Source organism: Centruroides vittatus, unplaced genomic scaffold, assembly GCF_030686945.1.
Source record: "Centruroides vittatus isolate TY-2023 unplaced genomic scaffold, ASM3068694v2 contig_466, whole genome shotgun sequence".
Lineage (NCBI taxonomy): Eukaryota > Metazoa > Arthropoda > Arachnida > Scorpiones > Buthidae > Centruroides > Centruroides vittatus.
Genome location: NW_027122260.1, coordinates 1,965,403 through 1,982,879, shown reverse-complemented (window position 1 = coordinate 1,982,879; position 17,477 = coordinate 1,965,403). Strand labels below are relative to the sequence as shown.

Genomic DNA, 17,477 nt, shown 5'->3' with positions numbered 1-17,477 from the left:
GGTATTATCTGGCATATAATTAGGCCACAACTGTAATAATTTACTTTGATTACTTAAGCAAACACTGATGTTCTCAAGAAGCCAGAAAATATTTTGTTTATTAAATGAAAAGTTAACATTTTCAGATTTATGTTCTGTATACTCATGAGGAAGTAATTCATGTGCATAGCTGTATGTCACAATCAAGGTCAGCACATCACGGCTTCAAACCTGGGCACTGAAGGGTACAAGGATACTACATCTGCAAGCACCTACACCTTCTACATACTAGATGTAGTATCCTTGTACCCTTTGGTGCCCACATTTGAAGTCATGATGTGCTGACCTTTAGCACTGAGCTTAAGTATTTCTGTTTCAATTGGAAAATTTATTTACAGAAGCAGGGAGTCTCATGGGTTCTACTTTATCTGCTATTTCAGCAGAGCTCATTATGAGAGAAATTGAGCACAGAATATTCAATTCCCCACTTGCCATCCACTACCCACTGCTGTATTTGTGTTACGTCAACAATATCCTCATAGTGTGGGAAGATACAGATGAGACGTTTTTTACCTTCATGCAGTAACTCTCAAGCATATATCTTCCAGCAATAGCATATATCTTCCAGCAATAGCATATGTGAATACTAAGTTAAATGCTGTTTTATTTTGTCAATGCCATATTGTAAGGGATGTGAGGGTCAGGGAAAGTCATAGAATTTAAAACAAAAATTTGAATAGGAATCCTGTATATCAGATTATAGTGTATCTAATTACATGTATAATATGTAAAAAGGAAAGTTTGTTAGTTTGTTCTTTATACATTTTAACATAGTTTGAACAAATGAAATGAAAATTTTCAGGGACCATTTCGTTATTTAGGAGGAGCTTAATAACTACTTTTGGTCAAATTAACTTCAACCCTTTGCCTGCAACACACACCTCTTTCCTATCTGACCAGTGGAATGGTGGCATTCAAATAGGAGAATTACTTAACATTAAGTTTGCAGCAAGCACAAAATGTTTTTCAGGATGTTAAGTTTAAATATTTAGTCCATTTTCATAAAATTTGTTCGGTTGGCCAAATACCATTTCATATTCAGTTCTAATTGGTATGTTAACATTAGAAAAATTTGGATGTCTTGAATTGTCTTTTTGCATAGGTGGAAGTCAATGACTATTTTCTGTTGAGAAACATCAGTTCCTGTCTACCTGACCAATGAAATTTGCACTATTATGTGCATTCCAAGTATTGCATTTTTAGAAAATACAAACCATGCATTAACCATGTACTCGGGTTTTCCAGAGTGTCAAGCATAAATCTTTTGAAAAGTATGACTCAAAACTGAGTATACTTGAATTAAAACCACTAAAAACCTAAAATTTAGCAATTTTTTAAATAAATGCTAATGTTTTCACCCATGTTGAAGAGGAATCTTCAGGCAAACTAATTCCCCAGCTGCTGAAACCATGAGGGATTGCTGTACAGATGTGAAGACTGGAGGTTAACAAGATTTATAGTTTTAAGAACAACTTCCATGCTGTAGGGAAGGAATCAACATCATGAAAATTAATAGCAGTGTTATTGCAGGTGGCCTTATATATTTCCACCTGCTCAAGATGTTTGATAAAGAGTTGTCTAGAAGAGCTATGTAAGAGGCATGCATTGTCAAAGTCATGCATCATCTTATGTCATCTCCATTCATCACACATGTATGGCAATTTCCCATTGTTTCAGTAGCTGGGGGATTAGTTTGCCTGAAGATGCCCATTCAACACAGGTGAAAACGTTAGCACTTATTTAAAAAATTGCTGGATTTTAGGTTTTTAGTAATTTTAATTCATGAATCCTTGTCCCATTTGCCTCAAAATCTGATTGTTCATTTGTTTTTATTTTAGGTATATGACTTTAAATAAGATAAATTTTTTGTCTTCAAAGTAGATTTTTGTTGTTTTTATTCCGTTGTGTTACATTGTCTTTTTCTTATTATAATTTCTTTAACACTTCATGATAAACATGACAACAATAAGCTAAAATAACTAAATTTTTAATATGGCTTTCATTTTAATGTTTGTTGTTGTTCATTTTTGCTCAGACAGTGTTGGGCATATCTGCTAGTGCATATATATGTGTTACAAGTTTGTACATATATATATATATATCATGATCATCCAGAGTAAACACTTAAATCTGCTGAGAGCCAAGGAGGGTGTTTAATCATTCTCATTCAGCTCAGTGAATGATCATATGGTTATGTCTAAATTAATTGATCTGAAAACAAACATTGAACAGAGGTCTGGATACCATAACTGGCAAGATATCTTCACAGTTGTAGTTGCATGTTCAAGTTCCATTTTGTGGCAATCTTTTCTTCCAGAATATTCTAAATCTGATTAATTAATTAGCCTGATAGTATCCTGATAAGAATCAAGATGTAATGTTTGATTAGTAATATATTGATTTTAATTATTAAATTATTTTCAAGATTTTTCAACTTGTTTCCCCATTAATATTATAATTAATTGACATTGTGTTAATCTGTACAATCTTCACTATCTGATCTTTGTGATTAATATTCTGTTTTATTCCAAGAACACATAGCTGTATGTAATCAAAAATAACTGTTTTTTTGACATTCTTTATAAAACACTGACAAGAGATCATAGTAAATGGAATCAGTGAGAAACAGGGAATAATTATAAGGTTTTAAAAACAAAAAACCTTCATTTATTATTTTATTTTTTCCATTTTCAATATTCATTTTTCAATTATGTCATTTAATTGTGAATTTATTCATATTTTATATTTATTTTTTTTATTCAAGTAAATTTGCATTGCGAACAAAAACTCTCTCAAGTTTGAACTACACTTCTGTTGTCTGATGCCTAGTTCCCACATTTATAGTATCTCATTTTTTTCACATATAATATAACACTTCTAGCCTTCCTTAGCTTTTTAGATCTTTATTTATGTTCTTTATTTACAAGGTAGATTCTACTGTTTTGCTCAGTTTTCATATTTATTTGACATTTCCAGTAATCTGACATATTTCTGATTCCATTTATATTAGGTTACCCACACCATATTGCAGACTACAAGTTTCTTTCATTCTTTTAAGTTATATAATTTTATTATAATAATAATAAAATAAATAACTATAATAAATTATTTTATTATACTATTATTTATTAACACAAATTATTTTATTATAGTTGTTTGTTTCCAAAAAGATAGGGATCATATGTTACAAGTGATAGTTGAAAGATTAAAAGAGCAGGTATGTAAATAATTCAATATTCTAATATTTAGTGAACTTTCATATTTGATTTTATTGAATTAATTTAAAATTTGCACAAAATAATATATATAAAAATTAAAAATTTTTAGTTTTTTGATATATAAACAAACATATGTACACCACTCCTCATCGGGATATGTAACAATTGACACAGCACCCACTTCTGGTGCATATAATACAAAAAACAAACACTGCACATTTTCCAACTGCATCTGAGTTGTTCTTCAGGTGTGACTGAATGATTACTCAATGGAATGTTATCAGAACTAACTCCTGTTTGTAAAAATTTTTTAAATAGTGTAATTTGAATGAAACCAAAGCCTTGGTTGTCATGACACATGATGTGTATACACAGTTTTTGCAAGAATACATTGAACAAACACAGTATGAAAGAGTTGAAGATGGATTTGTCAATAAATTACAATATAGAGTTAAGTGTTTTGCTTGTACTAAGCTATCTGGATGCCTGGCTCTAGGTAACATTTTCTTGACTCTCAGATGCCCTGAGGTTGTTTGCGTTTGCCAAGATGCACAAACAAGGGTAATAACTCCGTCCTGTAGTGGACAAAGCCAGAACACCAGCCCACTTACTGGAAAAGGTCACCCATACCTCTGTGGAAACAAATGATGACAACATTCAGGTATTTTGCCAGCATTCAGAAACACTTAAAGATGATTTTACAAATAGATTTCAGGATATCCTTAACATGACCTTTTCAGATTGGGTACAAGAACCTTTTTCAAACCTACAAACAGCAGAATTATCACTGCAGGAAGAGTTGATAGAATTGTCAACAAATAGTTTACTTCACCTAAAAGGGGGTGCCATCAAATCACTGTTTGAAAAAGTTGGAAAACTATGGGTTACATTATTGATTTCAAGAACGAGAGTTGGTGTATTTTTTCTGAAAAGGAGATGGTTGATTAAAAAAGGTGGGAACCTATGCTCTAAACCATCATAGGGTGAACCATCCATATGAATATATTGGAGCTACTGCTGTAAAGTGCTATTTTTAGTAGCTTAGGAAACCGACTATAATTGCGTTCGGTAAAACTTCCGTTAACCTAACGGGTACTTTACGCGGATTCGAGATTAGTTTGCCAGGCCTAGACTTTTAAGCGTGCACTGAGAAATTAGTAATAATAACGATAAATATCAAGTCAGATCAAAAGTTCAAATATATTTAATTAGTAACTAGAATGTACTACGTACAAATGTCAATAATCCAAACAAAATTTATTAACAAAAATCAACAAGTCAACCCGACAATAAACTCAGCTACTTAGCTTAACTTAATAATAATTCCCCTTTGAAATTCAACAATCAAATACTTAGAAACTATGAACAAAATCTCTTACTAATTAAACGTCTATCCGTCACCTCACTATACGAAGAAACTACTTCCTCAATCCTTTCGATGTCGTCAATCGAACTCCTCTTTAACACCTTGGATCGTCCAATTATCAATCTGGACTTCTATCAGAAAATACTTCGCTTTCGAATCTACCTCGCTCTCACAGTCGCCTCAATTTGGAATTCACCTCTCCTCCTTCGGTTAACGTACGGGTTTTATACTGTGAGGTGACGTCACACTTGAGCTGGGTTACTCCCCTTATTTACATACTTAGTTGCTAACATTAACTTTCTTTTCTGGCAGCTTTTAGTTTCCGACAAAGCTTATAAACCGTTTACAAAATATTTATCATAATTTTCTGGGATGTTTAAGACGGTTTATTAAGTATTTCTCTACTAGTGATTGTGGGGACTCCCCCCTCCATTTTTTTTCCTGCGGACTGTTACTTCCGCCGGGCAGCGCAAGTGCGCAAGATGTTTCCTATGGCGCTTATTTCTCCGTGAGTTGTTGTATCTTCATTTTTCATTACTAACAAGAGAGTGGTGGGGAACCTTCGTCCTAAATAAACATAAACCCCAAACAAAAAGATAATAAAACGGAAATAATAATAAAATAAAAATAACGTTTGGACTCGGTCCCTTACACCGCACATGGCCTAAAAATGAAGTTCAAGGAGTATAAATACACAATTCAGAAGGGTCTTTCCACTACCTCATTGGCTTCTTTTACTGTTGATAATGATGTGCAAGTTAGATTTGAGGACGCTCAATTACTGTAACCTTGCGATGACTGAAATATCTTGAATGACTAGAGATATTCAAAGCATTTAAAAGAGGGAAGCAATTAATTTTAAAGAAATGCACTCATTAGCAACTGCATGGAGGGCATGATTTTACTTACAATAGATCTCGAGTTAAATTTGGATTCTATATTTTATATAAACTGGGTAATTTTTAAAATTGTAATCAACTTTGAAGAACCTTGTTAAACATGACATTGAGCATGCACATATTTTCAGAATGTGCAAAATTTTTAAATTTTTATCTTCTTAACCCATTCTATTAGTTCTAAACCTGATGATGACAGTGAAGATCTTTACTATAATCCGTCTCGAGTTGGTTCTCATGATTCGAGAATGTTCTTACGTTGGTTCATAGAAAGGTACACCTCCACACTCAATCCAGCGAATATTTACAGTTTACAAAACAAAACAAAATATTTCAGAATATACAAGTTTAACGACATTACACACATGGTACAACAAAGGTAGAGTGTCTCATGTAACAGCTTGTCCTTCGGGGACTATTAGACTCTGGGGAAACTCCGGTCGGTTTGTGGAGTTGGCTCAACCGTACGACCTGTCCAGACTCCGCACTTACCCGTCCCTGAGATCGTTGCCTGAGGAAAACACTCTCTCTACGCTCAGCGGGTTGTCCAAGTGCCTGAGACTATCGTACTATCCATCTCTTGCCCTTCTCCCCGTTCCTCTTGCCACTCTTACTATTTAAAGAGTTCCTAGACGACAACTTACGACCAATCAGGGTCCTTCCTTTCCCCGGAAAGCTTTCAAAAACGTCCGCTCTTCTCCCGACGAAACAGCTTACCGTCACATCCGTCCCTTGTTTACATTTTTCTAGCCGACAAGCATGTGGCAAACACATTGACGCGTACAGATGAGTCCCATAAACGGAGACGCTACACCCTTTATCTTCCCGACCGTTTATAGACACAACACCAGGTGGGACCAATTACCAAGGTCGTGTTGCTTTTAGACCTGCTCTGCCAAAAGTGGTCCTTTACAATGACCATTGAAAAAATGGAGGAAAATATTTCTTTTTCAATTAGTTAAATCCAATTTCATGCTGGTTATTGAAAATTATGTATTTTATTTTGCTTTATACCAGTAATGCTATAGAGATTGTATTAATTTGTTTTTGTAAATAAATTTTATTTTATTTAACTTTATTTAGTAAATTAATTCAAAATATTAAAATTATGGAGATTTTGATTACCTATTAAACCTTAACTCCCTTAAATTATACAATCTTGAAAATTGTTAATAGGAATTTTCAAATTTATTGCATATAATTCAATAAAACAAAGTAACAACCTTTCCCCTAGCAATTTGTATTAAAACAAGTTGACTGTAATATGTACTACTCAATATAGCATAAATATATGTACAAAATACACTATAAAGATTTTTTTTAAGTAGGTAGATTTACACTATATAGCCCTTTTAACTTCCTTTATATACAGGATATATATACAGGATAATTCTATAGTAAATATATGTGAAAAATTTCAGCAGCTGATTCTTCAAATAATACCAACCATAAAAGTGCATATGAACATATGCTCAAAACAGCATAGTTTTAAAGTTACAGATGTTCAATACAAGGCCCCATTGTAAATGTTGACAATTTATGGAATCATATTATTGTATCTTGTGAAATGATTTAACACATCTCTGGTACAGAATCCTGTATTACTGTACAGTTGGTGATTTTCAACAGTTGTTTAAACTGTCATTTTGAACATATATTCATATGCACTTTTATGATTGAAATTATTTGAAGAATCAATCCCTAAAATTTTTTGCATATATTTAGAATCACCCTGTACATAAAAAAAACCCTGCTAATCTGAACTGACCCATATAATAATTTATTCAGATTAGTGAGAATGTACTATAATTACATATAATTAATTATATAATATTTATTTAACAGACTTCTAATTTATTTCAGCAAAAGAAAGATGAAAGAGTTAGAAGTAAATCTTATCAAACAATTGTTAAAGAAAAATTTAATACTTGCAATGCTGACAATGATGATTATTTAGATTCAAGTGAATTTTTAGAATGCATCAAAGAAAATGAAACATTAATTCAAAACATATTCGAAGAAAGTGTTGATTTAATCAGGTAATTGTAGGTACTTATTATGTCTGTAATTCTTATTTACTCAAAACAGTAAAGTAAGTTGAATTCATTATTTAAAATAAGTTTAACTTATGTAAAAACTTTTAAAAAATTCAGACATTACTTCTAATTTTTTAAAAATTAAGTTTTAAATAAAATTTTTAATGAATTTTTATTTTAGAACTTATTTTAAAATTTATTTTAAGAAAAAAAGAATTGAAAACATTAAATTTTTTCCTGTTACTAATAATTTTTGTATAGCTTAAAATAATAAGTACAATTGGTCTGATTTTAGATTATTTTCTACATAATATATTGCTGTTACTTTAAATAATTTATAGGTATATTATTAACTAAATTTTTGTTTTTTAATCAATGATTTTTAAATTGTAGGAATCCAATAAAACATTATTGATATAATGCAAAGATCAACTATTGTAATACTTTAGTGTATACTATGGCATGCAAGCCTAAAGTTGTCACTGGAAGAATCTACTTAGTTCTATCTTAAGTCATATTCTCATTTCTCCTCTTATCTCTTGTTACCATATATACTCAAACCTAATGTTTGGTTTGTTACAGCATATCCTCTGACATTTTTGCATCAAAGAATGCAATCAAACCAACCAACCAAGAATTCAATCAGTACATATCATGGTATCATATAGATTTTGTTTGCTTTTTTTATTGTATAATAATCATAATAATGCAAACACTTTGCACCAGAACTCTTAGTAAAAGAAACTAGAGTCAACTTTGCATAAGTCGTCACCCAGACAACTCGACACCATTGGTTAAGTAGTCAGTTTTCTGTAGTCCCGGCCGACTTACGTAGGCATTAATGTTAAAAAACTCCGGTTTACTTGACACCGTTTAACTCGTCACTACTGGATAAGTCAACATACTTTTGCTGTCCCACACTCCGATAAGTTGTCACCCCCTCCTGAAAAAATGAATTCACTTTGCACATGTGGTGCAAACTCTTTTTTTTTTTTCCAGGAGGAAGAGTTATATATTAATAAATAAATTAACTAATATATTTAATAATATAATAATACATTAATATATATACATATTAATAAAAATGCCTTAACATTTTATGTATTTTTATGTATAAAATAATAACAGATAAACAAAAAGAAAATGTACAATCTACATCAACGTCACACCGGAATCAATTTTGCATTTTCTCATGCCAGAGGTATTAAGAATCCTTAGATGTTACTTGCCAACAATTGACAATTGCGAAGATGATGTATTCAAGGCGTTCGTGATCATTGAAAAAGAAAGTCGAGACAGTTAAGTGCTCAAAACAAACAATACTAAATGAATTTTTCAGTTTATCATCTATAGAGTAATCGTAAATGGGGGACACAATGTATTATAAGCCTATACTACTGTATAATGCACTACTGTATTTTATTAATTGTAGTTTTGTGGTTTTTTTTCCAACTTTGCTTTAGTCGTCACATCGTATAACTCGACAGATTTTCACTTTCCCTTGGGGTGTCAACTTATGTGGAGTCGACTGTATATTAAAATCAAGTGCCAGTCTGAATTTTTTCTATAAAAAGTGTAGTAGTGGCACTTAATTTTAATAAATTTTTTTATCGAAAAAAAATTTTTAAAAAAACTTGAAATGAATTTCTGGAATAAAGATGCAAACATAATAAATTTTTTCTTGAAAGTTTATAAAAGGTTTATTATAGTAGGTTTACATCAGTAGTTTTCAAAGTGGATGCTACTGTTCCCTGTAGGCAGTGAGTAAATCTAGGGGAAGGAAAAGAAACAAGTGGGCAATAGGGGACGCTGGACGTAATGGTGACCATGGGTGAAGGTTGGGTCACTGACAACCTTTCTCTTTCCTGTTAAAACGGGTAAGAAGAAACATTGCATTTAATGGTTTCCAGATTTTGAGAAGAATGTTTTGTAAGGTCATACAGTGTGAGGTTCATAGAAAAATTTTTCTAAGAATATTTTCAAGTCTCTCACAGAAGGAAAAATGGGTTAGGGGGCATTGGGTATAACTTTATGGAACAAAGGAGCACTAGGTCGAAAAAATTTGGGAATCACTGGTTTACAGTATACTTTTGTGTGGCCATGTCCATTCTGCCAGGTCATGAGTACATTCAGGAAATGGATGTTAGTCTTTTTGTTCAATCTGTAGGTGTGGTCAAAACAGGTTATTAAAGTATGTTAAGGATTCCTGAAAACTCTATTTTCATCTCCAAATGATTAGTACATCATCCATGTATCTAAGGTATGACCCTATATGAAGTGAAGTGTGTAATGCCATAATGTTATAAATGCCATTTTTCCCTAAATATGTTTTATTGAGGAATTGAATTCTAAATGCAATGTTTTCTGCTGTAAAAAATATTGTGGCAATATTGGCACTGTAAATGGCTGTATTTTGAAGTTGAATTTATGTGAAGCCATAATGTTTAAAGTGCCAGAGGGCAAGTCATGTGATTTTTGGCACTTAAAACATTACAGCTTATATTTACATCATTTTGATATTCCAGAGAATTTGTAACCTAGTGAGATTTTACCATTTTATTGTAAAATTGAAATGAATTCATTCACTAGAAAAAATCTTTTTTACCTCTCCTGAAAATTTGTTTTTTGGCATTTACAACATTATGGCATTGTACGCTTCATATGTTTTTAGAATTGTGGTAGAGCTTCCATTTTTAGTTGTCAAATCACTAGCTCACATAAGGTGCCTGAAATTGGGCTAACCATAGTTACATTGTTTACAAGGACACTTCTTCCTTGTTAACAAGTTATATTTTGGAAGTTGGTTTACAAAAACACAGCTGTATTCTTATTGAGGGATATGAAGTTTCAAAATCAAACATGGTGAAGTATAGTTCTTCATGGATATATAAATTGTGGAGGTGCTTCAGTTGGACTTCTTCTGAACTGGTTATTGATTAGTCATAAGTATTTAAGTTGTTTTTACTAGACTTATTGACAATTGAATTGGCAGACATCATTTATCATTCTTCTTTCTTTCAATTTGAAAACATAACTTATTTATAAGGAAGAGATGTCCCTGTGGGAAGCCCAATTTCAGGCATCTTATTTGAGCTAGTGATTCAACAACTAGAAATCCTTTTGTCATTTAGATGTTTTACAATCAAGTACTATATATTCATGTCTGGAAAGAACCTTTTAGTTTATTATAATATAGTTGCAGTTTCACTCATTTTTCTACATATTAATATTTACATTTTTTTTATTTTGAACATATATATAGTAAAAAGTTCCAAAACACTTGTAAAATTAAAACCATTCACACTCTTCCAGCAAATGGGTTTAATGAATAAATGCATATACAAATGTTTTCAGTTTATTATATAAACCTGTCTCAGGTTTTGAACTATAAAATTTTGAAATTCCAAATTGGAATGATTCAAATACGGTGGTACCTCATACTTTGAGTGCTTCAGAGTTCAAATGGCAAATTCAACAAAAATTTGCCTCGGATTTTGAATGATGCTTCAGAGTTTGAATTGTGCATGCACTGAAAAAATATACTCAAACTATAAATGCAAGTCATCTCTTGCTCTCACATTATGCTTATATGGTTTCAGTGCTTTTTTGCTTCATTTTTGGTATGTTTGTTATATATATTGTGTGTTTTTCGTTGATTTTTAACAATTTCTTCCTGCAATTTTTCTTTGTTGACATCTTTTGGATGCCCTGTAGATTGTTTATCTGCTAGTTCAAAATTTCCCATACGGAACTTTTTAATCCACATTTGCATATTCAAAGCTTAGGAGCATCTTTCCCATACATTTTATGAACCTTATTTGCTGTTTGTACAGCATTATATCCTTTCCAAAATTCATAAAGAGTAGCATGCTGGATATGCTTTTTACCTATAGACATTTTAACTTGATTTTATTCAATCAAAATATGAGGTGAAAAGTTTAAAATAAATTTCTAAACAAAGAATACAATCTCTCATTAGCAATAATGTGTTAAATTTTGTGACTGTTACAATTAAATTACACAGCTATGTTAAGTAAAGACAGTTGTTAAAAACTACACAAACTTTCTGTTCAGCCGAATGTAACCTTTAATTATTAACTATGGCATCCAAGAAGTGTGTAGAAGCAACAAAACCTAAAAGGAAGGTTGTAATATTGATAATTGAAATGAAAAAGGAACTTATAACAAAGTGCACTTACTTATAACTGGACTTAAAACAAAGCAGTACACTTGTGGCATATAGGGCAGCCATGTTTAAAATATCGAAGTTTACTATGTACAGCTGGTAAATGAAATTTTTATTTTATTATACAGTATTTACATATTTTATTTATTGTTTTGTGTTTTAATTTATTATTAGGGCATTTAATTGTGTTATTTTTTTACCTTAAATTATCTGTATTTGCTGTTTTAATTTTATTGAAATAGTATTGTTTAGGATCTGGGAATGAATTAATTCACTTTCCATTATTTCTTATAGAAAAAAATGCTTCTGAGTTTGAATGACCTCCTGGAATGAATTAAGTTTGAAGTATGAGGCACCACTGTATTCAATGATGTTATTTATAAAATTTTTCAAATATTGTAATTTTGTATACCAAAAAGATATATTTGAAAATATGTTTTATATATTTATGAAAAACCAAGCACATTAAATAAAAATAATACAAATAAAGTGAACAATAACAATCAAATATGCTTAAGAGATACATTAGAGATATTTAAGGCCATATTTAATCTTTGGAATTATCAAACAACTGTCAAGCATTAGATAGGAATTCTGAGTACTTATGGTTAATACAGCTATTTTTTGATATGGCCTTAAATATCTCTAATGTTTCAAATGTTCTTAAGCATGTCATAGATTCATTTTATTTTTTGCTTTGCTTAGAATTGTGGACAGCACTGTTTGCATATTGAACTAAAGCGGTTGTTGGTTTATTGTTATCTCTGTCATATTTGTGTTCATCAAGTCTGCACGTTTTAAAGATCTAATTGTTGATCCAATGTATATAAGTTGGCAATTAAATCTTTCATCTGTTATTGGGATTGAATATACACCTGTCTATTTCATCCTTACTGTTTTGTAGCAATTTATAGATTGTGGCATTTCTATGGAAGCATAATCTGACATTTAAATATTTAGCAATTTGTTTATAAATTAATTTGAGTCTAAGATTAAAATTTATAATTATTTGCCTAATTGTTGGAAGGTGTGGTTGTGTGTTGGTGACGTCCAGGTGTAGATGCTTCATATATTTGTATTCCATTTTTCATGCCAGATTTTGTATCAGCTTTTTATCATATTCATGTGTTATGACTATTTTTTCTATATATTTCAGCTTTTTCATGGTGTTTGTGATGTCTGAACAATGTGTATATGCTCTTCTGACTAGAGCTCTGAATGCCACAATTTTATAAGCAAATAGGTCATGTGAATGGAAAGATATGAATAACAGTTGATATTTGGTTTGTAGAACATGCATGTATTAATATATTCATTTTGGAGAGTTATAGCTATATATGGACCTCTGTATTGCTGCATTATTCTAAATTTAAACTTAAGTTATGGATTATTATTAAAAGAATTTAGTATTTTGTTGATGTCTGGTTTTAATTTCCATATTATCATATCATCTACATATCTGTTGTAGAGGATAAATTTCTGGTAAAAAAAAAAAATCTTTTAAAACTTCATTTTCAAGCTGTTTTACTATCAATTTTATAAACCAAAAATATTTATATATTCACTTATTCATTAAACTCATTTGCCAGAAAAATGTGAATGGTTTTGATTTTATAAATCATCTGTTCCAGCTTTTGTTTTGGATCAATATGTAACATGTTGCTCTGTATATCACTGTACAAATGTTATATTTTGATACAAATTTGATATAAAATATTTTTATATTAAATGTGTTACAAAATAATTTCTTCTTCCATTCAGTGCTCTTTGTGTTGATGCCATTATTGAAGCAGCAGATCAAGATTCAGATTGGTTACTTAGCTTTGAAGAATTCAGAACTAGCATGGATCCTCTATTTAAGCCTAAGAAAAAGTGTATGTAAAAGTTGTGTTCTTTATTTTTAATTTAAAATATCACCAGTTTTTATGATAATCACATTATATTGCATAGAATTTATATAAATAATTTATTACAGTATGTTCTTTGGAAGGAAAAAAGTATGAAGATGGTGCTGAAACTTCAGTGGATTGTAACAATTGGTTAATATATTTTTGTATTATTTTTAAAAGTAATGAGCAATTATTTCTTGTGGCATTGTCACAATGCCAGACTGCATTTTTTTAAATCACGTTTTTCATTTATTTAATTTAAAATATATGCATTCCACCTCAAATTACTAGTGGCTTGCCCCTGTACATCATACTTTTCCTTTAACAATAGAGTCATTCCAGTCATCTATCTAACACATTCCACGAGAAAAGTTTTGAATTGAAGTAACATGACTTTCAATTTGTATCAGAAGTATATGTATAGTTAATCGGAGCCTCCTGCCTGTAAGGTTTACATATCTGGTTTTGTCTTTCATCTATGCAACTCTGTTCTCAAGATTAAGGAAAAACATACGGAGACGAATGACAGTGGGAATTTATAGGTCTACAATTTTTTTAAAATTGCAGCTCAATATAAATAAAAGGGAAATTTTGTTTGTTCATCGCCCAACTTTATCTGTGTGAGGCCTTTGTAAACAGATTTATGTTTGGATTTGTGGTGCCATTGAATTTTGTTCTTTTTCTTGGAAATGTATTTTTCTTTTTATTTATGATTTTCTGTGAATCCATTCTGTTGCATCTTATAGAAAAATTTGCAAAAGTCAGAAATTTTTTTCAAGTTACCATAAAAATTTATTTTGGAAAACAACTCTATGATGTCACTGCCCAAGATAAATCTGCCGCCAAAATCACCACCTTACTTTTACATTTGCTTATTTTCATTTAGGAAATAGTAAATTAATAAAAACAATTTAATTGTTAAGAATACATGATTTAAATAACAACAAGCAACTGGCTAAAACTGACTTTACCAATGCCGGACTTTAATGACTGATCTTTAGATCTTGTAAAAAGATGCAATTTTATCTCTGTCTTATAAAGTCAACATTTTGTTCATTTGCACACTAAAATAAAAATAAAAACATATTTAACAAAATGGCATAAAATTCTTTTTATGTTGGTTTATTTTACTTTAGGTAAATTGGACTTATAGAATGGAAAATATAGAAAAAAATATGAAGTTTCTTTTTAATAATCTTGTATAATACAAAAAGTCAGCAATTAGGTATTTGTGTATAAATATTTGGCTATTTTGGTATTTGGTATTTATGTATAAATAGTATATATTTCTGCTTATATTTCTAATAGAGTTTTATGATTTATTTTATTTTCTCATAGTTGCATCATTAATGATTCATAATTTAATAATAATTTTTAAAATAGATCCAAATTATTTATGTTAAGGATATTATCATTAAACATTTCAGAAAATTAAATCAATTCTTTTTTGTTTTCAATATTATCTTTAAACATTTTAATTATTCTCTTTACAAAATAGAAAATATCAATGTATAAGTAATAAATATCAATAACAAGTAGTAATAATACATTTTTTTTAAATATGTCAATAAACATAAAATTCAAAATTATTAAAGATTAAAAATTTTTTATATATTTATTAGTATGTACTGTACAATATTTATATTTATACTGGATTAATTCAAATTTTATATAATTATAAATGTCATTATCTATCTTCAGTGTTTGTGCTTGTGGAAATTGGGTCTGTACATCATCAACCTGTTTAGGTGATTTTGGAAAAGGTAAGTTCATTAAGTAATATTTTTAAAATTTTGCTATTTTTATTTTACAAAATAATTTCCATCAATATTTTTGATTTTATTCCTTTATTAGAAAATATAATATTACAAATATTACAAATTTGTATAGATTTTAAACTTAGACTATACTTTTGACATCAAAAATTGTTTTAAAAGAATTATCAGCTTCCTCAATGTTTTTAAATATTTTAAACTAGTTTATAAGATTGTCATACTAAATATATGTATATGTAAACTAATTTTAAAATATTTATTAGCCACCATGTAAATATAAAGCAACTTTATTATTTATCTTATTTATTCTTTTAAATATTGTTTTTAAAAGTTTTTGAAGAAGTGTATCTAGAGAATGTAACTGAATAAGAATATTTTGTTATGGGTATAAGTCATTTCCAGTCAACATAGCTATAGTTAACATATATATCAATTATATAAACTTATGTACAAATAACTTTATGAACATGAATATATATGATTTTATATATACATTTATGTCCAAAAAATAAGCATAACCATTAACTTGACCTATATCTCAGGACCTACAAATCAGAACAAATCATTTTATTCTTTATGCAACAAAACAGTTAAAAAACCAAAATTTAATCAAAGTTAAATCAAATTAAAAACAACAAGAAAAAGTACAAGCATTGTCATAATTGTCTTGAACAGAAAATGATTAATATGGTGTGTGGTTGTCTCTTGAATGCATACACAATGCATTCTGATTCTTGTACTGGTTTATCAGCTCTGTCACAAGCAAAGTATATTCTTAAACAACAGCATCTTGAAGCTCTTAGAATGTTGTTTGCCGAGGCTGTCAGGATGCAACTCATCTCCTAGAGCAGGGGTGGTGAACCTATGGCAAATGTGCCTAAAGTGGCATGTAAGGAGAAATCATCGGGCACATACGTATCATATAAATTCAGTTTATCATCTGTCTTTTTCAATCATCTTTTCAGTTTCTCCTCTGATCATCCTTTTTTCAATCAGTTTCTTTACTTTTACTCTTAATAAAGTTTATTTGTTTAATTTATATATTTATATTTCATCTTGTTTGTCTTTAAAAATGTTTATGCATGCCAAAGTTTAAAACTTTGGCATGCATAAACATTTTTAAAGACAAGTAGGCTTACTATGTGGCATGCACACTCAAATGGTTCATCATTGCTGTCTGAGGGCATCCCATATATGTTCTAATGGAATTTAGACATGAAAATTTCATGCAGTGAATATCTTCACTGTTAAGAAAGTCATTGATGAGTGCAGCCATAAGTTCATGGACTTCATCATCCATGAGAATGAAATCTATATCCACAGCATCTTGGAAAAGTCTAACATTGGGTTTTGAAACTTTCTCTACTTTCTTGCAGTAATGACACTTACAAAAACATGAAGTTCAATACAGCCATTAAATATAATGCTGCCTCAGACCCTGATAAAGTACCTACAAGAAAGAGACCAGATTGCAACTAGTTTCTTTCCATGAAGTTTGTGGGACTGTATTAGGTTCTCCATTCTCTTCAGATTCTAATCTGATGAGAATCATTCTATAGACTATATCTGGACTCAAAAGGAAACAGAAACATTCTTTGAAATCTGGCCAAAGCCTCAACATAACACTCTCTGGCATATTCATAGTCCTAGACACATCTATCTGTGATTGGTCTGCTTCTATCCTTCCAATAATTCTTCACTGTCAATATCATATAGTAAATCAGTAACAAACTGTCCGCAATGCCATCTACTATTCAATTCATGGAGCATGCATATTTTGTAAAAACTTGTACTTTTTAATGGAACACTTGACCATCTCCTAGATGTTTTTATTCTTTGGAAACTTCTACATAAATTTTCTGCTGTTTATTTGCTCTACTATGGATTAGATCAGTGTTTTTTAACCTTTTTCATTGAGTGGCACTCCCTTCCCGGTAAAAAAATTTTAAAAACTGACAGTTTGAAGTAGCATTTTAATGCAAAAATAGTGTTGCTACATGTTGAAAATCAAAATTTAAGTCCATTGAATTTTGTCGAAATACTGACAATGAGTTATCTTGAACTACACTTTA

The 17,477-nt window shown here is 30.2% G+C and overlaps 1 protein-coding gene across 3 annotated transcripts in view; it reads left to right on the top strand.

The window, feature by feature from the left end:
- Positions 1 to 17,477, top strand: part of LOC136977674 (follistatin-related protein 1-like) — a 45,434-nt gene that overhangs the window by 25,420 nt on the left and 2,537 nt on the right. For all 3 annotated transcript variants that reach the window (XM_067273223.1, XM_067273222.1, XM_067273221.1), the window contains 5 exons: positions 3,192 to 3,256; positions 7,383 to 7,558; positions 13,503 to 13,615; positions 13,717 to 13,780; positions 15,332 to 15,393. In XM_067273223.1, the coding sequence (XP_067129324.1) occupies positions 3,192 to 3,256; positions 7,383 to 7,558; positions 13,503 to 13,615; positions 13,717 to 13,780; positions 15,332 to 15,393 (480 nt within the window). The remainder of the gene's footprint in view (positions 1 to 3,191; positions 3,257 to 7,382; positions 7,559 to 13,502; positions 13,616 to 13,716; positions 13,781 to 15,331; positions 15,394 to 17,477) is intronic.